The 24,353-nt window shown below is 41.3% G+C and overlaps 3 protein-coding genes and 1 non-coding gene across 5 annotated transcripts in view; all 4 read right to left on the bottom strand.

The window, feature by feature from the left end:
- The window catches only part of dennd4c (DENN/MADD domain containing 4C), a 29,503-nt gene extending 21,566 nt beyond the window's left edge, over positions 1 to 7,937 (bottom strand). For both annotated transcript variants that reach the window (XM_026352538.1, XM_026352539.1), the window contains exon 1: positions 7,567 to 7,937. The gene's annotated coding sequence lies outside the window, so the exon portion shown is untranslated. The remainder of the gene's footprint in view (positions 1 to 7,566) is intronic.
- A 1,562-nt stretch (positions 7,938 to 9,499) lies between these two features.
- haus6 (HAUS augmin-like complex, subunit 6) lies at positions 9,500 to 16,983 on the bottom strand. Its single transcript, XM_026353550.2, has 16 exons — positions 16,531 to 16,983; positions 16,266 to 16,361; positions 16,097 to 16,175; positions 14,651 to 14,783; positions 14,412 to 14,556; positions 13,615 to 13,677; positions 13,490 to 13,547; positions 13,106 to 13,279; positions 12,732 to 12,928; positions 12,385 to 12,514; positions 12,157 to 12,259; positions 12,007 to 12,067; positions 11,174 to 11,315; positions 10,956 to 11,054; positions 10,712 to 10,847; positions 9,500 to 10,593 (listed from the first exon to the last, which is right to left on the bottom strand). The coding sequence occupies exons 1-16, from the start codon at positions 16,671 to 16,673 to the stop codon at positions 9,869 to 9,871; spliced, it is 2,484 nt and encodes an 827-aa protein (XP_026209335.1). The 5' UTR covers positions 16,674 to 16,983; the 3' UTR covers positions 9,500 to 9,868.
- On the bottom strand, positions 11,804 to 11,934 carry LOC113157939. Its single transcript, XR_003298539.1, has one exon.
- A 977-nt stretch (positions 16,984 to 17,960) lies between the features above and the next one.
- plaa (phospholipase A2-activating protein) lies at positions 17,961 to 23,882 on the bottom strand. Its single transcript, XM_026353388.1, has 14 exons — positions 23,628 to 23,882; positions 23,037 to 23,230; positions 22,826 to 22,926; positions 22,556 to 22,676; positions 21,867 to 22,034; positions 21,589 to 21,724; positions 21,207 to 21,376; positions 20,919 to 21,070; positions 20,619 to 20,838; positions 20,465 to 20,530; positions 20,319 to 20,390; positions 19,947 to 20,054; positions 18,768 to 18,938; positions 17,961 to 18,634 (listed from the first exon to the last, which is right to left on the bottom strand). Exons 1-14 carry the CDS (start codon positions 23,774 to 23,776, stop codon positions 18,066 to 18,068), a joined length of 2,397 nt encoding a protein of 798 aa, XP_026209173.1. The 5' UTR covers positions 23,777 to 23,882; the 3' UTR covers positions 17,961 to 18,065.
- Positions 23,883 to 24,353: the final 471 nt, after the last annotated feature.

Below are 24,353 nucleotides of genomic sequence, written 5' to 3'. Positions count from 1 at the left end.
GGGCCCAAGAAAACAGCAATTTCTGTGGTATTTTCTTAACTTAACAACTTTGCAAGCGTGTGTTCTACTGAGTAACACACACTTTTTAACTTTTGTCACAAACATAAGGCTCTACACTGCACCTCCTTTGAAACGGTAAACGTTGGCATAAAAAGGCATAAAGACTGTGATTCATGCAGCTTCCTGACAACATGAGTATACATCAGCACACACAAGTGTCACAGCAGTGAACAAAGCAACGTTAACAGGAAAATAAATGAAAAACAAACACTACCCTGGTTAGATCAGTAGGTCTGTTGGGTCTTGATTGCATTTTGAATGCTGCCCTATGAATGTTCACCAAGCGAATAAATCAGCATGTGCTTTATAGATAACATTTATCACACAATCTCCCAAAACCTTAGACTTGCTTATATTAAAGTGGTAATACACTTTGGTTTTGTTCCAGAAATAACTTAATGATTTGAGCTTCTGCAGAAACTATGCTGGTTGTGTACTACTTAAAGTCACACACACAACGGGCGCCCGCTGAAAAATACAAACCACAGGACAAAAAATTTAAGAGAGAACGAGCATGTCATGCAACGCTGCTTCTGTAAAATTGAGAAGTGCAGCAAAACTGCGAGTGAGCACAGCGTGATACACTTAAAAAATATATTTTCACCCATCTGATACATTTCTGCCAGCACTCAGGTGTGCACACTAATGCACTGGTTGCACTCTTAAGGTTGGCACCATGTGTGATAGTCCCCTTAGCTGCCACCACACAAACCACAACCATACAAATATCTCTTTGTGACAGCCCATGGTAAACAACATTGAAGCTGCCATGGCAATTGAGCCCAAACAATGCCAGGCTGCAAGAGCCCGAGCTGCGCCTAGTGTTACTCTAGCTGACGAAATTGATCTCAGAAGAGTCTTTCAAGGATACACTTAGTGAAGTAAAGATGTGTCTGTAGCGTGCTGCATCATTTGTAAGCATACAGTAAATGAAACAGCAGAAACAGCTTGTTTTTACTGTCCATTTATTATGTCTAGTGAGCGAATAAAACAGGGTGGTGGCCATAAACCGCCATGGTGTTGACAGTGGATTAGAGTAAAAGGTTTAAACCTATTGTAAGCAAAAATGAATGTAACATAAAGGATTTTCAGCAAATCATAGCACACACAGTGTTCAAAAACTTTTACACTTTGAGGGCAAATGGTGAAGGGTTATTGCCTTAGTAGAGGAAGTAGTTCATTTAATTTCCACTGTATAAGGCCTTGAGTTGTAACTTGAGCCCCTGCCTCTAACGGTTGTGCTCTGCCCCACCCTTACCGTGTGAAAACCTGTTCCTCTGTTGCTCCTGATCCCCCATGATCGAGTGTCACTCTTTGTCTGAGTTACATTCAGGGAGTAGGGTCACTATGAACCACGACCAGAAAGTAATTCAGAAGCTTGTCGAGCTTCCTTCAAGCTTGAATTTTGAAAGTTTAGACCTTAATGTACGGTATCTGTGTAGTTTTGATGTCTGACACACAATAGAAAGCACAAAATTGACGTCACGCCGTGTTGAATTTCTATTTACGCCACCATGTCAGGATCGAGCTGCCTTTTTGATCCAGTTTGACAGCTTGTGAATTAGCAGATCTTGCACCCAGCCAATGGAAAACTGAGTTTGGGAATTTATAACTTCTAGACTTGCATAAAGTTATTTGAAATTGTTATATTTATTATCCGGGTAGTGAAGGTAGTGATCGTCGTTTGTCCAACGATGTTGCTTGGTTTAAGAATTTAATGTGTGCTGTGCTGGGACACAAATAATTTACCCCAAGGAGCAAGTTAGTGCGACAGTGCGTGCGTCAGTCAGTCAGTAAATGCACGCCGACACCACCCCCGACCCTGCAGCACAGTTTGACTAAATTTTACCTCACTCTTTAGATACTGCATAAACTCAGGGACAATTAGTTCAAACTAGGACTGGCCAGAGCGATGATTGTGAATAAAGGTCCAAAAATAATTTTAGAAATCATGCTGTCTACTGTCTGAACTTTTCTAAATGTGCATTAATAATTACGAATAGTAACAATGACAAGTCATATGATTGAATTCCTGAGTAGCCTAACCTGCTCTGAGAATAACAAGAGAAGTGAAAGGTGTGAAAAACGTGCTAATGCAAGTGAATTTCAACCCACAATAGAGAACAGGTTTAGTCATTCAGGCCTCACTGATGCACCAGGACATCATCTGACTTTTTTAATTCCTCACTTTCAAGGCTGACTGATCTTCGACACGTGGCCATGTAGGCTCTGATTTTTACTGTTCAACTGATACGGTCTGTTGTATCAGTAAAACGGTAAAATGTCACAGCGACAATCTGCCATAAAGTATTAACCAGGTGTGGCAAAACACAGTAATATAAATAGTTTGTAAGATTTTCTGAACTTTGAAGTTGGGAATGCAAAAAAAAAAAAAAACCTACAGTATCCAGATTTTTTAAGATAAGATCTGCAACAAGACCCCCACTACAATAGCCCATTCTTTTTGAAACCACTCACAAGTACTACAGAGGAATATATATTACCATTTCAGAGTGAATCCAACTGAGAAAGTAACATGAGCAACACTTATCACGCAGCACATCTAGGCCATTAAAGGTATCTTATGTGTGATGTATTATAGGTAACATCCAGTGGCTGAAATTAAACCTGTGATGACTTTTAGCCCTAAAAACCTGCCTAAGACATTCCTGAATGCCTCCAGCACCGGAAAGTCTTGTTCCTCAGTAGTTGCACTGGTCTTAACTTGCTCTTAACTTGCCACAGGTTGGTTGTGCAGTTGTACAAGGCCCGAGGGCAAAGGAAAACTCTTCAGCGGCTGTAAATACAACTGGTGAGGTCCTACTCCTCACATGCTTGTCTGGTATCAACAACATTTCCCTGGTAAGTCCCTTAATATCCAAGGTGCCAAAAGAGAAGGAGAACAGAAACAGACAGACTATAACTCTATTATTTTCTCTATTTAACCCCCTTATGCCATTCCCCTATGGCCTGCCCTACAATGATCTCATCTCTTTCACACAAAAGAGCACTGGAGGCTTGTTCCCCAAGGGGTGAAAGAGCCTGCCTGCGTGTATGCGCATGCACAAGTAAAGTGTACGTTTGTGTGCGTGATGCAGGACAACAGACAGCGCCGTGTCTGTCTCATTCATTCCAGCAGGAGCTCTGCCATGCAGATCCACTCACAGCTTGACTGAAACAGCAGCTGAGAATGACACAATTGTAACGTACTTTGTCTTGCACGCGGCAAATGAGAATAAAAAGCAATGTTCTCGGGGCGTGCAGAAGCAGTAATCATGCAAAGACGAAGACTGGCCTTTGATTTTAATGGAGGTAGTTGGTTCCAGAGTGACAGCGAATGAGAAAGTCGCCCATTCTTTCAGTAGTCCTTGCCTATTTATGCTGAATGTAAGACATATGCAGGCATATAGTAAGTAATAACATGGCTCTATGTTATATGCTCTATGTAGCCAAAGCAAGAGCAAACTGGTTCTCGGAAGGTTTCCAATTTGAAGCAACTCTGAATGACTGGTGGCCCTTTTTGATTAAAAGGGGCCACGAGTCATTGTTATGCAGCTGGGCTGCCGAAAAAGTACTTAAGATCATTCCCGAGAGCTTTGTGATGCTTACTCACACACAAAAATAATCAAAGCAAAAATCTGCTAAGGAAAATGTCACTTCAGCTGCAATACCCTTACAACTCCAGTGCGTGCTGTGTCAGCGTCTGCCTCAAGTGCCACTCTGTAACTGTGGGCTTTGGAGGATCTGAAGAGCAAAGTGGCCCTCTCTGCCACCTGTCATCACAGTGTGCCGATGTAAGTTGGGGCCAGACTGAGTACACGGTGCCAAGGAGGTGACAAAACACCCATTTACATGACGATGACCACATAAAAACTAACATTGGTGCTTTCTGATATGGAGTGCGAGATTGAGGCAAAATAAATTCAAATTACAGCCAGTGCAGGAGAGGAAATATATTTAGAGATATAATTACCTATTCGCAAGTGAAAGTGCAAGAAATATATTTAGTTAATCAATATTTACTGTTCAGTGTGTGAGAGGTGGAGCATTCACAGTCTATCTGCTTTTTGGCTCCAGATAAGCATGTGTGATAGCCTTTCATTATCATATCTACATGCTAACAACGCCTCCTTCGCTCTGCACGGCCTCAACAAAGAAACAGCCCAGCAGTGAACTCTATTCCTCAGTCGTGTTTATTTAACCCTGCCAGCTGCAACACGCAAAATCCAATTTTCAGTGGCGATAGTTGTCAACACGCTTCTCAGAATAGGAAACCGCCTGCCAAATCTCACTGATATCAGAACAAAACAGATATTTGTTTTTACTAACAGCTAGTTCATTTCATTCTTTGGAGCATAGGCTGGTTTGTTTCAATTTTATAAGCTCTTACTGCAGCATTTCCATGTTCCAGTTTGTAATCATTGTTTAATTTTTTGTTGATTTCCTCCTTTTTGTATGATCTACTTTTGTTCAACTCTTGTAGGTCATTTTTACTATTTTTGGTCATCATTTGTCTCTTTTTGGTCATTTTTCAACTATGGGCAGCCATTTTGTATTATTTTTGTCATTTCTTTGTCTGTTGGGAATTGTTTTGTGTCCAATTTTGGCCTTGTCACATTTCAAGAATTTATAATCATTTTCTGTGTCTTAACAGACACAAAAACTTTTCTGTTTTTGACTGTTTTCCTCTCTCGGATCGTTTTAAATCCTATTGTGGTTATTCTGCATCATTTAATAGATGTCTATAACAAGAATAAACAGAAAATACTTTCTTCATACAGTGCCTCCGGCCCATGTAACTCCTGGTCACTTCGGCTCCTTGGCCTCTGGCCAACAGGCCCTTTGGTAATCAATCCATGACCACAATACTGTGCTGGTATTGGCAAGGTGCATAGATGAGTACATCATTACAGAGACATAAGCATAAGTTACCTTGTATTAAGAGATCCATAACAACACTGAAGATAATGAAGTATTCTCATTTTGTTAAGTCAAACATGAATGAGTAAATATGCAGATCAAAACAAAATTTACCAATCGAATTACACTTTTTAATCCTTTTTAAATATTTTTTGGTGGTAACATCACGAGACACTGGTTTTGTATCAACCCCTGACTACTTCACATCAGGGGAGAGGTGGCAAATCTAGCTTTTTCTACAAAAGCATGGGCATGTAAGACAAGTGTGTTACTAAGATAACGTGACACACTCTGAGCTTAAACTGTGTCAAAAACAGTAAAAAGAACAAGTAGGTTGGACACAAACTTCCTGTAAAACAACACTTTTTTACAATTACACACAATCAGCAGGGGTTTGACGAGGAGCGGCAGCTCAAAGCGGCGAGAATCGGCTCAGCAGAAACGTCACAAGACTGCCTCTTTCCTGGAGCGTGACAACCCGGCGGACAGAGAGCATTCTTTCCACTCTAAGGAGAGAGGAGAGAGGAGAGAGGGCAGGCTCATTGCCCTTCCCAACTAGCTGGGCCTGCACCAGCTGAGGCACAGGCCTCCTGAATAAAGATAACTGAAGCACAACTGGAAAATTACAAACAAACACCGACGAAGGAAAGGAAATGGTTTACCTGAGTGGTAGTTTTAACTTTCTAAAGTTAATGTGTCTTGTGCAAACATACAGCTTTTCACTGGCTCATCAAGCATAAGAACATGCATTGTCGGTGATATCTGTGTAAATCTGCAGTGGCTCTGACTAATTAGGAAGAAAACCTGAGCAAAAACACACATATCAGAAATACCAACAACAAAAGGGAAGCTCAAGGTTTGGAAGGAAGAGTTGCAGTGTACTTAAGCCAGACAATGTCTCTATACAAGCTCTGGGGATGCTATTGTGTTGCTGACAATGACCTCAGACCTCCTTATGGAGGAAGACCTCCCTCACAAAAAATATGCAGTTGATAATTACTAGCTACAAACGACTGAAGAAAATATCCATGTGTGACTGTTCTGAATTAAAAGTCTGAATTTGCTGTCATTTCAAATGCAGAAAGTAGTTATAGTGCTAAAAAGACGCAAAATGTCAGTCAAAGTGAAAGGTGATAAACTGGCAGAGAAATGTCTGACTAAAAAGATCGGCAGTAATCCTGCTAAACATTTCAGAGTGACGTCTGCAGCTCTTTGAGAAACCTCCTCTCCCAGTCCCACAGAATGAATCACTTGCTTTTCCCAAGTCAAAATCCTATCTGACTTTTGCCTAGACAACCATAAAATCCTTTTACAGCCTGTTGCAGCCCTCTTAGCCAATCTATTTCCTTTCCTTGGTCACCTGACAAAGTCTTTGGACGACCAGTGGTGGTGACAAAGTGCAAGTTCAATGTACACAAAGCCACAGTGCAGCCGTGACCCACTTTATACCTGCTGCCTGCAGTGGTTAGTTAGTAGGAGGCAACGTTTGCTCCACTCCCCTTTTCCAGTGGCTGTCAGGCCAAGCCAAGGTCAAGAAGGAGCTTTTGCTGCTGTGTTTCCACGTGTCAACGGTCTCGGTGCTGATGTGTCAACGGTCTCGGTGCTGATGCAACTCTGCAAGATCAATTTCCAAGATTTTCTCCCTCAGCCAGCCTCCACTCTTTAATCTGACAGTACTGCTGCCATCTGAGGTGGTGAAACATTTATGTGAGAATACGAATACCCGGAGCACAATAAAGAGGAAGTGCCATCCCCAACTCTGCTGGGACTTGTGCCACGGCTGTCATAACAGGAACATCATACGCATACCATGAATCACCAAAACGGGTGATAGGAAGCTGGAGAAGGGAGTACACCGCTGCCCTTAGGGGTTATGCACTCTTGCAGGCTGGCAAATAGTAAAAGTGCTGAGGCATAGATATGTGAGCACCTTGGCAATGCGCACAATGGCATTAGTGCTCACACAGCCACAAAACCATCAGAGGCATCTTACACAAGGTTTAGGTTTAGGTCAGTCAAAGGCAGACATGGCATGCTGAGAGAGCTGCTGGATGAAAAAGCAAACCACATGCCCACAAGGAAGTCAGGTTAACAGTTCCTTATCACGAACTACACCGACTCTGACTGTATTAAACTCCACAGCTCTCCTGCCCTTTGCTAGAAGTCAGTCTGATCCAGGCATCTCTTTGCTTTGTACGCAGGAAATTCAGCTTTTGGAGCAAGACACCTGCAAGGTTAGACAGGCTCCGAGGAGGGTTTGATTATCTGGCGTCAAGGAGGAGAGAGGTGGCGGTGGTGGAGGAGGAGGGTTTTATATTCCCAACTGTTGCATCCGATCCATAACTAGGTCAACTTTGATGCAGGAAGTGCACATTATCGCGGCTATAACCAAAAGAGAAGTCCCTGCTGTGATCAGCCTGTGCAGTTCAACGTGGCTCCTTCAGCAGCAGCAGCAGCACACCAGGAAAATGCACTTTTCACGTACACACAGCTAAAGTAACACGAAACCACTCTTACAACAACAACAAAAAAAGCCCTTTTTGAGTCGTTAAACACCTCCACACACACACACACAGGAGCACTTACCAGCTGTTTACACTGCAGCGAGAGACAATGTTGACATGTAGGCAACTTGCTGTTTTGACCCGCTCGATATGTTCCGTATTTCTTTCTTGCGTGTTTTTTTTTTAAATTATAAGTCGTGCAAACCAGAAACAGGTTAAACCAGGATGGCGCGCATTAAAAAAAACAACAGGACAACAACAAAAAAAGCGACTCCGAAGTAGTCCTTCACAAAGTTTGCTCCTCCACTTCGTCGCCACACTGTCAGCTGAAGTTGTCGGCGGAGGCGGGCGCCATGTTTGTGTCTGCGCTGATAGTTTTTTTTTGTCGGTGAGCTTTCTTCCTAAACGTCTCTATCAGGCTGGAACCGCCCAGAGAAAGAAGAGGTGGAGAAGGAGGAGGAGGAGGTGGTGGTGGTGGTGGTGGAGGAGGAGAGGCTACAGCAGAGCCCCCCCCCCTGCCGAAGCTGACACAGGATGGTCCACATTAAACACAGCGACGTCCGGTGAGTCCTTTCAAAATAAAACCCCGCTAACGGCCAGTAGGCGCTTTTACCTTTTCACAATAAAGTCATGCATGCAAAGTTGTTCTGAGCTTGTTCAAATAAGCTCCATGAACTTTATTTGTCAAGATGTTGATGAAACATACTTTTACTCATGCAAATAGCATTGACAATCCGCCACTGATTGTAGTTATGTTTATATGTATTTATTCTAACAGAAATAACTGAATAAGCTGATCAGGAAAGCTGGCTCTGTGCTGGGGGCTCCTCTGGAACCTTTAGAGCAGGTGGTGGAGAGGAGGATGCTGCACAAACTGCTGAGCATCATGGAGAACAGCTCACATCCTCTCCACAGCCTGCTTATCAAACAGCGGAGCGGTTTTAGTCAGAGACTTCTCCAGCTCCGCTGTGACAAGGAACGGTTCAGGAAGTCATTAGTGCCAACAGCCATCAGCCTGTACAATGATTCACTGACAGAGAGTCAGTGTCCACGCTGATGGTTTAACAATGTGTAACTTAGTCACTTTACATTCAAGTTCTACTGTGTGTTTTGTTGGTATTACTGTCTATTCTCTGTGTTATTCTTGTACTGTGTCTCGTGTAGATCATGTTACTCAATGTTCAAATGTTTCTGTGTGTAATGGCTGCTGCAACACCAAAATTTCCCCTTGGGGATCAACAAAGTATCTATCTATCTATCTATCTATCTATCTATCTATCTATCTAGTACCATGCATGGTTATTGAGTGGGCCTGCTGCACCAGACAGGACCAAGGGAGCACACAACTAAATAAAAAAAATACAAAATAACCACAAAAACCTATTAAATGACCACAAACAGATGCAAAGAGGAACAGGACAAAATGTCTAAGGATGACTATAAAGAGACGTGAAGGGACATAAATAGCATGGCTGCATAGTTTGTAGTTGTTCTGGATCTTGCTCTTTTACAGGTGCTGGTGTGAATAATACAATTTCACAGTAGAGCACGAGATGTACTACTAGACTGAATACTTTTGCATATTGCTTACACAGTTGTACAGTTTCTAAAAGGTATAGGATGTGAATGTACATCCAATATTCTGCTGCAACTACAGGTACTATACCATCTGACCCTTTCTGCTTGACTGATTTTATTATCACATTTTAATTATTACTGTATCCACTGCATCTTCCTATTGTAACCAACAAATATTTTAACAACCCTTGTTGTGCTTTTAAATGTATGTAATCCTATATATTTTGCATAACATCTAATCCAATAAAGGTTTGCATTAGTGTCCTTTTTCCAGTAATCAAATCTGTTTTTACTTAAGACATTTATTGTGAAGGTGACATGATGCAAGATCCTGTCTAAAGTCTTGCCAACTTGATTTTTGTTTTCCTGTGTTTTGCAAAGACCTTTATATTCCTGTTTATTTTCTTGCAAACACTAGTAACCCGGGTCCTTTGGGTTACAATTTTATACTTAGTTGGACTTGTTGGTTGCAACTAGGCAGACTAGCACTCTTAATACAGTGGACTCAGACACTTTCCAATATTTTAATGGACAAGAATCTTACAAATTAATACACAACTATTTGAAACTGTAGTGTCAGGAGTTCCATGTCCCACACAGTTTGCAAATTAGGAAAAAATAAACATTTTAGAATTTTTATTAAACAGTTCATGTCTTACCATTTTAAAAATGTAAACCCATAAACATAAGCAAAAAAAACAAATAGTGCATGATAGAATTAGATTTTACAGCTATGTACAAATATTAGTTGCGAGTAATAAAATTATGACAGTACAGACTGAAAAGTGGTTTTTATACAAGTGTAGTTAACACTTCATGTCATCAATTGGGGAGAATGTGATCAGTTTTGGGAGGCTATAATCCTGCTTCTTTGAGGGTGAGGGTGTCCCCAGTGTATCTAGGTCCAGTGAGAAGACCTTGTCTGAGGCTTCCACTGGTGTTGCTGGCTCCATGAACCAGTCTCTGTCCAGACCAGAAACAGAATAACCTGACAACAGGCACTCAGGTGTCCTCTTCCTTTTTTCCAGCGAGTCATTAACCGCTTCCTCCAGCTGACTGAGATGACGGCGTGTAGTTGATGGCGACTGCTTCGCATCAATCTTCAGGGAAGGTATTAGGACCTCCTCATCTTCATCACTCTTCATATCCACTGCTTCATCGTCAAGGCTCAGCAGACTATCACAGCTCGGCAATTCAGGAAGAGTTTCTTGGTCAAGGGTGAACTGGGGCACACTGCTGCCTGTGCCAATAGGGCTGTCAAGGGCTTCGGTGTTGAAAGTGTCCCACGACAAAGTAGACTTGAGTAAGACCCCCTGGTGGCAGACAGGGGGACTGCTGCGGCTCGTGACCATAGGAGTGATGCTGCAGGAGACACTTTGAGAAGGAGCATCAGGGCTCAACAACATATCATGAGGCTCCTCGAGGGGAGTGAGCCGCCCAGTTATGCTATCGTTCGGCTTGGCTGACTGACTATTTTTCTCTGCTTCGTCTTCCTCAATTGCCTTCCTCCAGGAGCTTTTGACATCCATAACTGTGAGAAACCATAAAACAGCAAGTTATTTTATGCTAAAATATAAAGTTATGGATTGCTAAATTAACAATATCAGTTTCCTCCAAATGTCTTGAAGAACATGACAAATAAGACTTACTCAAGCTCTCAGGTGTGCGTGGTAGTTGCTTTCTAGTCGAGAAGGGATCTCTGTGAAGAGTGCCAAGAAGGCCCTCCAAGTTCAGGCCTTTGACCCTGTTGTCTGAAGGACTGGTTGTAGTTACAGCATCTGCAAACTAACACGCGCACACACACACACACACTTAGCCCCAGTTGTGTCTCATGGGGATTACATGACACTATATTTTATTTCCTACACTCCAGGTTTTCACACTTGACCATACCTGATCAGCAAGGTTGTCACACTCCATGTCTAATATTTGTGTTTTGGTCTTCATGGGAGCCACCTTAGGATGAACACGGGCCGTCTTCCTCACACTGGCCTAAAAACACACACATGACTTAAATACACCTTAATCTGTGGCACGCAAATTCAAGAGTGCTGTAAATTCATTAAAATGGTTCATTTCAAAACTGACATTAGCTGAATGACAACACTTGCCTTAGGTGGTGCAACAGGTGGAGTCCTCACAGGAGGAGATGGAGGTGTGTCAAAAAGCCAGTCGAGAGAAGTATTCGCTCGTGATGACGCTTGACTGGTGACAACTGGACTTTCAGCCTTCTCAGCTGTTGTAGGGCAAGAGCTGTTTCAGAGAAACAAAGCACTGTCATTTTAACATTCTCATATTTTCCTCATAATGCATCACAGTAAGATAGAAGAGACAGAAGAGATACTGAGCACGTAAATGTAGACAACATATGCAGCCTCGGTTCAATGCTAAAACCTGAGCCAAGTCAACACGTTGCCCTGCATGTCTTTATTTTAGTAGTTGAACTGATGAGTGCATTGTGGGTAAATTTGAAGAAAGACAGGTTTGTTCATAAGACCAACCCAATAAAATCCCAGGCGCATGGCAGTTCATGCTCTATACACACAGTATGTTTTGTATTTTCCCTGAGATCTTTCACAGCATAATTGATATGATTCTACCACGTCAACTGTACGTTTCACATTTTCTGCAGGACTAAACATGTCATGATCAGTCCAACTTCCACAGAGTTCAGAAAACTTAAGTTAAGTTTATTTATGTTTCTTGTAACAGTGCAAAATAAAATATGCATTCAGAAACAGAAGTGTCTGCTCCGTATCTGTCCGTGGCGATTTCTCTCAATTCGCCGCGGTCATCAGAGAGCACGGATGCTGTAGGGAGGACTAGTGACGGACAGAGCACTGCTCAGGGCTGCCCAGGTATCTGCCTCCCAACACAAACTAAACAACACACGACAAAACAAGACAAAAGTTTTCCATTCTCCTACTGAAGGTCATTACATTACCTTTTTAGTTTAGAAAAACTAGGACTGACTCCTTGTAATTTACTCTCTGCTGGTTCCTCATCTGGAAAATTGTACAAATTAAGATTAGAAACAAAATGCATCACTATTGAACATAATATATGAACAGCCACATAATCTGAGTCTGCTCACCAAGAAGTTTAGCTGGGTACTGGGAGAAGACACTACTTCTGTAAATAGCTTCAGTCGCTGGTTCAAATAACAGAGGAGCCATTGGTGAGAGGAAACCAAGAGCCTAAAAACAAACAAACAAATCAAGTTCTGCAACTACACAGTAAGACAAGCTTCAATGTTCAATGGAAAAAGCATGCTAATTTAGCCATATTCAACAGTGTGCTATGAGTAAAAGACTGGACTCACAGGATCTTCATTCAGAAAAGAGACCAGGGGTATGTCTTTCAGTGTATCCATCCACTTCCTGTCCCACTCAGCCTCCAACTCTCTCACAGTATTCCTAACCTCAGGAATTTCTTCCTTGGATATCTTCTGTCTGGGGTGTTTGAAGAAAGAAGAAAGCAAATACTATTGTGGTAATTCTTTCCCAACTTCCATTTGTCCATTTGCCGATGCAGTTTACATACCACAAATAAAGTGTTAAAACAAATTGGCTATCCTGCAAAACCTAAAAATAAAGCCACGCATTTGAAAAGTTACCAAATTAAAGTCTTGTTTAAAGAGGAGGAAAGAGGTTGTAATTAATCATCAACCTGATGAGGTGGAGGTCTTGCAGCACGCGGGCCATCTGCTGACATTTCTCCTGCAGGTGCTGAGGACTGAGTTGAGGCTTGGGCACAGTAGAGACTTTACAACGCTCTTCTCTCAGGAGCTGCAGTGCATGGTTCGTCACTTCCAACACACACAGGAGGTTGAGCTGACCGCCTTCATACACATTCCCTGAACTCAGCTGGAAAACATACAAACGGCAGCTACTGTGAGATCTGTCAAAGTTCGTCACTTGTAGCCAAACATTTAATTTAATGTCTTTAGTAATGGCATTCACATAATTCACAATTTATGATGGTAAAATACAACTGAAACACATTAAATATAAACCATTTAAAAATATTATATTCATTCTCACCTGGTGTGGGAGCTGTTCAATTCTCTGCAGAAGACTCTGGGGAATTTTTAGGACTTGATCCGTCCCATCCAGGACATACTGGTCGACATCACCTTTCAAAACACTTCCCACTGCATCTTGGTCCTCTTTGGTGGTGGACAGCATTTCATCAATGGCCGACCACAAAGAGCGCACCTTGAGACAACCCAGTAGTTTTGTGAGCTCCTTGAACAAACTCACTTACAGAATAAATGCCCAAAACTTATCCGAGTTTCAGAACGTAATATGCACCCACCATCCCTTTGGCAAATATTAAACTACAGAAAGCTTCCTATAAGCAGCACTACAATAAAAGACTGATATGCCAAAAGTACAAATCACATCTTATGTAATACTATCAAATACCTTCTTGATCTTATCAGCTGGATATATCCTCTCTGGTGCAGATTCATTAATGTGACGCCTGAAAAGATAGACAGATTTAATAAAGAGAATAGATAGAAATCAGAAACAGAAAAACTCATACATACTTGAGAAGCTCATCATATTTGGCACCCTCTGCTCTGATGTCCCTCATGGACTTCACCAGGAGCCTTTAAAAGAGAAGACACAAAAGGAAATAAACTAGCAAAAAGTTACCTTTGTCTTTAATGTCACAACACAACCTAAACTTATTTGCATTAGATTCATGTTTAGAGGCACAAACCTTGTGCATTCCCAACATAATATAAATGCTTGCTCCTTACCTTTAATTATACCGATTGCAAACACCTTCCATCAGTTACTAACTGGCCTAACATGAGTTGTGCTAATTACTGAATACAAACAGGCGAGGCACAAAACACAGAGCCAATCAGAGGCCACCTCGAGAGCAGCATAGACTAAATCAGGAGTGGCCAACCCTGGTCCTCAAGAGTCACAGTCCTGCTTGTTTTCCAACTATCTCTGCACTTCCTGCTTCTGATTGGCTGAACACACCTGATGCAGGTAATCAGCAGGGGGTAGGGCAGAGATAGTTGGAAAACTAGCAGGGCTGTGGCTCTTGAGGACTAGGGTCAGCCACCCCTGGACTAAAGTAATACCTCTAGAAAACAAAGAGATATGGAGCAGCATTAAAAGAACAAACAAAAAAACTAAAAACTTTTTGTGACATTCCATAATCAAATATGGGAAGATAATAGAAAGAAATAGTAGCATTAAAATGACCAGATAATAAAAGTGACTTGAATAAAATTTACTGTAGCAAGCTTCCAATGAAAGCCAATTTTAGTTGAAGTATATATGTCATATGCTAGCCAGCTGCCAAAATGGACAACTAAGGACTTACTGGGCTCGTCTCTGGTACTCATGGAGAAATCGATCCTGATCTACGGCAACCTTCAAAAACCTGGTACTGATCAGGTTGAGTCTCTTCACTGCCATGTCCAGTGAGGAAGCGGGCATTGCTGCAGCCTCAGGTACCCAGCTGTCATCTGACAATGATAACATTCAAAATTTTTTATTAGTTCTCTGCATGACAACTCCATATTGGCTACTAAATAAAGATAATTTGCTATGGAGACCTACCTGTGGTGAATGTCTTCATTTCCTGCAGCATGACATGGTTGGCCAAATTAAGCATCAAGCTGATAAACTTGGGGCCTCCAGGGGAGAGAAACAAGGATGCCACCACTTTAGATCCTGCATTTGCAGTTTCATCCTAAAAAGCGTTAAAAGATGAATAAATCAAGTAGTATTGCATAAAAAAAAAACAGACCAGTTAAAAGTAGAACTTATCAATTAAATTACATTTTAGATAAGTTCCCTTTTAACTAATAGTAAAAGGCAAAAACCTTTGGAGAGAGTGAGGGCTTCTACACGCAACCTAAGGTCCCACCTAAATTCAAAAAGGTTACACTGCAATATATAGATGTGATGTGATTTTTTTTGTCATCATTACAACTCAGAATACCTTCTTTATATGTGAATTTATGTTGTTTTTTTGTTGTATACAAACTGAATACAAATCTAGTTAGAAAAACAGGGGAGTGTTGCGCAAACAAGGATATTGCCTTATACAATAACCTTTGCACAATTAGAGCAATCCACTTGTGGGGACATGACTGGAGTTTACAACAGATTAAAATGATGATCACTAGATTACATTAGATGGATACTTTGGGAAATGCTGGTGTTGCAGTAGCCATTACACAGAGAAACATACATACAGAAGATAATAGGAATACACAGGAAAAAATAACAGAAATAGACAGAAATCAAATTGCACGTTAATTTGCACACAGTTAAATCTACAAAACAAAACAGGCAACCATTAAGCATGCTGTGCAGTTGTATGTTGAGATGATGTGCAATACCATCCATTATACAATATAATGAATTAATGAATGTGTAACTAGCTAGTTTGAATAGGTTGGAGCAAAGCTCTCCACTGTCTGAATATAGTCACTATATACAGGGTGATGGCTGTTGGCAGGAATGACTTCTTGTACATTTCCTTATCACAGCAGTGCTAGAGAAGTCTCTGACTAAAGCTGCTTCACTGTTTGACCAGCAGGCTGTGGAGAGGATGTGTGTTGGTCTCCATGATGTTCAATCGCTTGTTCAGCATCCTGCTCTCAACAACCTGCTCCAAGGGTTACAGTAAAAGGCCCAAGCACAGCGCCAGCCTTCCTGATTTGTTTGTTTAGTTTTTTGTTGTCTGCTGCTTTGCTGCTGTCTGCTGGGGTAGCAGACAGCAGCAAAGAAAATTGCACTGGATACAACAGACTGGTAAAAGATATGTAACATCATGTTGCACAGATTAAAGGGCCTAAGCTACCTCAAGAAGTAGAGTCAGTTCTCTCCCTTACTTTGAACTTAATTATTATATTTACTGTAAACAGCCTCTGTGTTGCATTTCCAGTCCTTTGTCCATGTGTACTCCTGGGTATTTGTACATCTACTCCAATCTGGGGGGTAATAAACAAACTATTTACGTTTCACTACAAAATTAAAACACTGGAAAATTCTTACCATTATCTCTCGCAGCCAAGCACAGGTTACTTTGCGGAACTCAGCATCTGCTTTGTGGTTTAAAACAGGCCAGCAATGCCTAAACCATAAACAAATATCACATGTTATCGCACTGGGTCGTAGACGAGCTTGTACACGAAGAGCAATAGTTGATCATGTCTAGCTTTACCTGAATGATTCATGAAATCGTGTCGGGTTGAGCTTCTCCAACAGGAAATGGGATACTATGTAAAAAGCATCTTTGTTTGGTTTATCAAACATATTCCTGTAAGCAATAACGAGAATTATCGTTAGATGCAATAACTTTAAACAACAATTAAATGACAGCTGTATGTTAGGGAAAGTAGACTACGTTAAAAATTGTGTACAGCCATTGATACAACGAGCTGATGTCTGTGTCCTTATCACAATGTTCACAATAAAAGTAGACTCACGGTCCAAGGTTGATGTGCTTAACATTTATATTAGTTTTTCCTGCGATCGACGACGTTGCAGTGTCTGGTTCAAATCCTAGTCCGAGAAGAGAAAACCATAGATATTTCCCGTTTCTTTTCTGCAACAAAGCTGGGTTCGCCATTATTCCGAGATTTAAGAAGCTGTGTGGTCAAGAAGGCTGGCACTAAACAGCTACCCGGCTAGCTTTAGCCTAGCTGCGAGCTACAAAGTTGCTGTTACCTAGCTAACTTAGCTTTCGAAGTTGATTTCAGTTTGTCAGTATGCATTTAGCAATTCGTTATCTACTTGACAAACACTGCTAATAAACGGGTATAAGTGTTATAACGTCTGCTCCAGTTAACGTTACGCTCAAGGTCACATTTGTAAAAGTATATTTCACTAACTTTACAGCCACGAAGAAATAAACGCAACAGCGAAACACAAACCGCCAATTTTTTCCAACCAACAATGACCCGGATGTTGTGAACAAGTACTTCCGCCTGGAAGAGCGCAGTTAAAACAGTATTTGTATTTTATTTTAAATGGATTTAATTATAGTATTTATTTATTTTGTATCTATTATGCGTTACATTTTTGTGTTGTTCTATGGAAAGACTTTCACAACCTTCTTTTCATTTTTGTTGTAGTAACTTAATGAATAAAAACTAGGATCTTATACAAAGTGAGATAAACACAAGATGCACAGAAAGTCATGGAACAATGTTCATAAATATAGACAGCAGATTAGCATGTTTAGAGACACAGAGTCCTAGAACAAACAACAGCTCACCTTCTCAGCAAAGTGAATCACACACTGCTGGAAGTGAAGTCAGCTGTTGACATTGGGAGGCGTTGGCACTGACTCAGGATGGACTTGGTGATGGTAGTGTACACATGCACTATGACTGACTTTGGCTGATTTAATTTTATATAGCTTTCAGCTACCTCAGGATGTGCATCATCTGCCACACCCTCATTGTGCACAAGGTTTCTACAAAGAGGTCCATTTATCTGGGCTTCAGTTCGACTTACTGTCAAAATAATAAAAATCCCAAGCAAAAACTAACTATGATTACATTGATGCCAAATTTTTTAAGACTATTAAACTTGATGCTGCTGATTACATGCCTCTAGATTTCGGAAGAAGACATTTTAGATTTCTTTACATTTTTGTAACATACTGATTTAAGATAACTTCAAAAACGTTGCAAATTTTATTTGTCAAAACCCCGAACATTAGTGTAATTTTTTTTTTTACTTTCCTCTGAAGTAACACAATAGAAGTACTCAAGTGCAAATACCTCAAAATTGTACTTAATTATAGTTTTTAGTTAGTTTACGCCTGGTGAGACGAAATACCAGATTTCGCGCTGGTAAATACACCCATTTCCTGCAAGGAATAGACACATATGCTGATTGTATTTGTCAGGTTTTTTTTTTTTATTTCAGAACATACAATTATTTAAGTCTCCACCACAATTAAGCAGAACAGAGTAATAGTAAGAAATAAGTGCTCTTTTTCTATTCATTCACATCATTGTAGTTCTTTTAAAACCAGCTGGCAACACTCGCCGACTTTAGATGGGTCAGACACAGACGAGTACTTTGAAATCTGAGAGCTGACTCCCAAGGAGCGAGCCAGGTCCTGGGCTGTCTGGTCTGAGGCCACAGTAGTTCCCAAGGACACCAGCAGCCTAAACACAGCCTCCTTGTCTTGTACTGTCTCCAGAGCTCTGCTGGCCACAGAGAGGCACTGGGCCTTGCCCTCAAGGTCAGGTTGGCTGTGCAGGCAGCCAGCATAGTTAAGGACCAGAGTGGCCAGGGCGATGTGGATGTTCTTATTGCAGACAATCGTCAGGTCGGCGGCTCGTGATAGTACCATTTCACGCTGGGTCATTAGGAGGGCTCGTCCGTGCCTGCCGCTAAAGCAGTTACACAGAGTCCGCAGTGCCAGCATCTGGTTGGCAGGACGCCCCTCGGGCCTCATCAGGTTCAGCAGGTGGTTGCATAGCTGCACGCCCTCTGCCTCTCCACAGAGGGTCTGGTTAACGTGTGGGTGGCGTATTGCCAGCCTCATAATATCCAGGACAGGAAATACAATGTCTAGATAAAGAAAAAGAAAGTTTGATGAGAGAACAGCAATGAACTGAAGAACCGTAGCATTGTGTTTTTCTTGTCAATGTATATCAACAACAATGATATTAAATCAAATATTGGGTTTGCTGAAATATTATACCCTCAGGCCAGTGAGAGGCTTTCCACAGCAGGTTGATTTGTTGGATGGTTGGTAAAGAATTGTCAGAGTTTGACCCGCAGACGGCCACAAGCAGCCCCTCAAGGCTTTCCAGAACCTCCTCAGAGAGCTTGTGCTCCTGAGGAGCACCTCCATTCAGCTCTTTCAATTTGGCTGAGAAAAAAAAAAAAAGAGAAAAGAACAGGTCACAGACTCTCCACATAGAATGGAAACATTAATGACCCATGTAAAAAGGTGTTTCAGTACAATATCCTCACGCCAAGATCTCAATTACCCCTTTTTTTTTACCTGCCAGTTCACGGACTAGTTCGAAACCAGACCTTAATTTCAAACCAGTCCTTTGTCTTTCCATAGCTAAAATGACATCACTCTTCTCTCTGGTGTAGGACCAAGAACTGCTTACGTCAGGGACCGGGGGTTGGACTATGATAACTAACAAGACCAACTAAAGCTTTGTTGTAAAGATAAATATCGGTGTATCATTTACTAAGTTTGATTAACTATAGTGTGATTGATACTAGCATGGTTGGTAATGCAATGCAAGGCAAACAACACTAACCTTTGTCCAGTATGTAAGAATCAAAACATGTTAGATAATTATATTTCTTTTTGAACATCATCACTGGATTGGATTAGTAGGGTTTGGATGTCTGTGTAGACTCATAAATGTCTCTTTTGCCTGAGACACTGTAGTACTTGTTTGTATGATAAGTGTTAGCGTGGCTGAGAAATCAGAGATGTATGCTGACGTGGCTTTACAGTTTCTCTGAAGCCCATAGAAAAGCAAACAAATTATTAGAAGATGTGCAAGTTGAAGAAACTAGTCTAGAACTAGCACCTAATTTGTGCCGCTTAAAAAGAGGTAAACGAATCTCAAGTCAGTTGGTAGAATTGAGAAAATCACTGAGATGGAACATATTTTTGTATGTGCAGCAGCAATTTTAGGGTTCATATCGTAATACAAAAAAATGCATTTTATTTTTTTCTGACTTGTTTTTAGTCATGTTTTTAAATAAAAAATCTTGCTCTCTCATCTTCTTTGGCAAATACTAGATGGTCATCAGCATCACTTGGTGCTCTTTACATAATTGAAAAGGACATCAACACGGCTTTATTTAGGTTGAAATGGTATGTCATCAAAGCCATTCTTAAAATGCTTACCAATGATCTGCGAGGTATTGGCTTGGTCAAAGGTCACACCATCAGTCTTAGGAAAGTAAATGTTGGTTGCCATTTGTCTGAGGGCTGCTGAAGAGTAGGCACCTCCCCCTGCAAAATAGGAGGAAAGGAATAAGAACCAGTGAGTAGTGTTCAAAATTAGGGTCGGAAACATAGTAAAATTGACATATTCAACCTTCATATAGAGATATGCAACTGAGACATGTAAGTCATAATTTCATTCCTCATCATCTCCTTCATTCCTAACATTAACCTTTTGACCTCATTATCTCAGTTATTCAAGGGTCTTGGTTTTTCTTTGCTTTGGGTTTAAATGGAGAAAAAAATCAGAGCTTTCTTCAGGAAGTGCCTCACCTGTGAATGGATCTGCCACACCTGCTGGAGCACTTGAGTTTGAACCAGAGTTTGGGATGTAGCGACCAGAGCCTGTGGAGGAGAAACACAATTTCGAAATAATCTCCGAATGTCAAGTTTGTGAAAAATCATTTGGTAAACTGTACCTGTGAAGGGATCAGCTCCAAAACTTGGCCTATCATCAGAGGCTCCAGGGATATACCGAGCTCCTCCTGTCAGATAAAGAAACAAAATACCCTTAAGACAATTGTATCTAATGCTGCAGAAAAACAAGCTCTAGGAACTATATTTTGGCCTCACCAGTAAAAGGGTCACCACTAGCAGACTGTGCTGGTCCCACCACATGACCTTTGGTGTTCTCTATGATAAAGTTGGCAACCTGGTCGAGGAACATGGGGCTGAGGTCATTCTTCTGCAAGAAGTTGTGTGCTGTCAACCACGGGTCTTCTGACACATTGTAAGGCAGCTTCATGGACGGCCCTCCCTCATTTACGTCAATGGTGAAGACATAGTCATATTCCTGAAGGAAGACCAGCTCAGTCATCACTGTTCTCATGCTTGTGTGCATTTTGTGCCATAAAAGAAATCTTAAGGCCTTACTTTTCCTTCATACATCACACTCTTGGAGGTCTGTTGGTTTGAGCCTCCAACCACATCTCCGATTTTGACCCAGCGGCCATCGCTGACACTCCACTGATATGCCTCCACGTTTTGGCCATCTTTAATCAGTCGTGTTTGTCCATCACGATTTCCTGGAAAAAACAAGCAAACAAAACCACCTTGATGCAGAAATAGCATGGCACTTCATTATCAACCTGAACTGTGAGATCACCAGGCACCTTCATTTGTTTATGGTAAAATATTGTGCATATTGGTCTATTTGATTACCAGGCTCATTAAGGTGTTCTCTTCCTGGAAGATCCTCCATTTTGATGTCTCCAAGGTCACCTGTCTTGGGATCAATGGTGGCTTTAGAGAGCTCATCCTCAAAGGCCTGTAGGTCCTCTGCACTAGCCATGCGATCCTCAGCTTCCGTAAACACACGAATTATACCATCACTGTGGGCAGAGGACAAATATGTGCATAACCCGCAAAGCTAACTACTATCTCCATTCATTTGATATAAACATGAAAAGTAATGTTGTGATGTTGTAGTGTAATGTTAGAAATGTAAGCAATTAATAGTAGTGGAATAAGGCATTTAAATATTTATAGTGTGACAAACACAGAAAGGGCATGATTTGAAAAATTCCAAATGAAGTTGTGTTACCTGGCTCCAACAGCTATATCTCCATTAGGTAGAATACAACAGCACCAGACAGACTGAGCAGGCAGGCGGATGGTTTGAGCACACTCTCCCTTCCTCCATATCCTCAATGACCTGTCCTCTCCTGTGCTTATGAAATCTGATAGGGAAAAAAAGTCTATGGTCAGAATCAACAGGACGGGAGCAGCAGGAACACAGATACATGTGGAAATAATAAATAAATCAAACACATTACAAGTGTCAAACTCAGACCCTTCACTGGCCTTTATATATGAACAAACCTTGGTTATTGGGGAAGACGGCTAAGCTGTAAATGTAGTTGGTGTGGCTGTAATAGACCTGTACACATTCGCCTGTCACCAACCACCTTCTAATACTGGTGTCATTGCTGCAGGAGAAAAACTCAGTGTTGCTGATCACCGCCAGTCCCCGTACACAGTCCTCATGACCTAGAATGAGAGCGAAAGAAAGTCACATGTATTCTTGGCTTATACAGTCTCCGTACAGTCCCATACTGAACATATTTTGGACTTCTAAGTCATGAGTAATTTTTTAAGGATTGGGAGTAAGGCTGCTGAGCGTGCAGAGACGGCTAGCTCATCCCACCACTAAGGAGTGCTGTGTCTCTGGAGTGAGCATTCTTGAAGTCAGACTGATTGACATCAAGAAGGTCGTTCCTAAAAAAGTGGTCAGTCAGTTGATTGAAGACTGCTCTTCAAGAGTAGGTTTCTTAAGGAGTGGGGCAATCTAGGCCTGCTTAAATGAGCTGGAAAAGGGGCCTGTTGTGAGAGTTGTGTTAATGATATGTGTAATAGCAGGATTAATGTGGGTACAGTGGTTTGAAGAGAGTGGAGGGGATGGGATCTAGAGAGCAAGTGGTAGGATAGTTTAAAAGGATGAATTTAGAATTTATATAGATGTAATCCAAAATCAAAAATTAATATCTATTTTCCTTTGTCAGTATACTCACCTGTAAATGTCTTTTCACATCTGCCAGCTTTCCAGAGCTTTATGGTCTTATCTGCTGATCCAGATAGCATAAGGCCTTGTTCAGGTAATATGACCACTGCCCATACTGCTGCAGTGTGGCCCTGTAGCAAAATAAAAAACAAGCTCTGTCACAATCTCTAGTCATAGCTTTCCTTCTAATAATTGCATAGTTAAAATTTAGCATATTGTACTAAATGTCAACCACAGACAGTGTCAGAAAAGTATTTTTTGACATCCTCTAAGAGCATACCTGCAAGGTCATCATGCACTTCTCATTGAGCCAGACTTTGGCTGTGGTGTCCCAGGAGCCACTCAAAAGTGTCCCAAACTTCCCAGATGACAGAGTGCAAACTGTGGAGATCAAATGTTACAATGCTTGAATCACACACTTGGTCAGAGCAAACGAGTCACTTACTATACGGTAGTGATGATATGCTCAGTATACAGAGAATACAACTCACCTGTATTTTTGTGACCCGTCAGCGTGAATAGGGGTTGTGGTCGGTCCAGTGAGAAAACGCAAATGTTATTATCATTTCCACCTGTGGCAATAAGTCCTCGAGGATATGTTTCACTGGGTGCAATGATGCACACACAGGATACAAAATTTGAGTGGCCAGAGATACAGTGCATTTCTGTGAAGCCTTTGTCTGGGCTGCCATGAGGAGAGGAAAGAGCAAAAACTTATTAAGTAAATATAATTACTTGTGTGAAACTGGTATTACATTGGTTTCCTGGCTTTAATATAATGGTTTAGTGAATGAACCGACAGACCAAAGACGTGAAACTACTCTGTATTGTACTCGAACATCCTAGTACACCGAGAGTTACAGCTGAACGAATGACAAAGCTAATTTGAGTACACGTTAGCAATATGTTTAGCATCCACTTAGCTACCACAATAAACGCCAAACTAAAACTAATAAATAAGCTCAGTTAGTGTTGTTACCTGACCGTCTTTCTCTCATTTTCTCGCCAGAGTTACTTAAACTGAAATGAATCCTAGCTAAGCATCATAATTAGTTAGTCTGTAGCATGCTAATGCTAGCTACCTTGAGTTTGGTACCCAGACTCTTCCGGTCCGGTCTCTGGACACAGATACAAAAGCTCCATCTGGAAAAACAGCAGTAGCGAGTCCCCTAACATCCATTTCGTGTCCGGGGATGGAACACCTGAGTTTGTATGAGTTGGAGGATGCCATTTTAACAGGTAAAACACAATCAAACTACGACAGTAGTGTTATGCTAAGCGGCGCTGCTGTCAACAAACACCGGCCGCTAATGCTAGCGGAAGTCCAATTACGTCACTTCCGTTAGCCTTAAAAAGCGTTAATAAATAAAAGAATTACACACGTGCTTTGAAAAGGGCAAAATAGTCTCACAAAGTACGCATTTCCTTAAATAAACAAATAATAAAATATATAAACGACCAAACCATGCTGCCTTTAAAGGTATGAGCCACTTTTGACCAGAAGGCGGCAGCAGACAGTTTTCCCTGCTGATGGTGGTGCACTGCGCTGCAACAGTCCACCGCCCACACATCCACAATTACTGCATCAAGCCACTGGAAACAACCAGGCTTAAACAGGAAACTGGGAATATTGACCTTTAAATAAAAAAAAAACAAAACAAAACCCATCATAACCAAACGGATAATGCATGAATGGATATCTGGAACCATCATTATCATCATATGGAAATCTTACAGAAAACACCAAGTCGCGCTAAAAAAAAAAAAAAAACACAGAAGAAATGTTAATCACACAGCTGAAAGCTCAC

This window comes from Anabas testudineus, chromosome 18 (genome assembly GCF_900324465.2).
Source record: "Anabas testudineus chromosome 18, fAnaTes1.2, whole genome shotgun sequence".
NCBI classification, from domain to species: Eukaryota; Metazoa; Chordata; class Actinopteri; order Anabantiformes; family Anabantidae; genus Anabas; species Anabas testudineus.
This window is presented reverse-complemented; position numbering and strand designations above follow the sequence as displayed.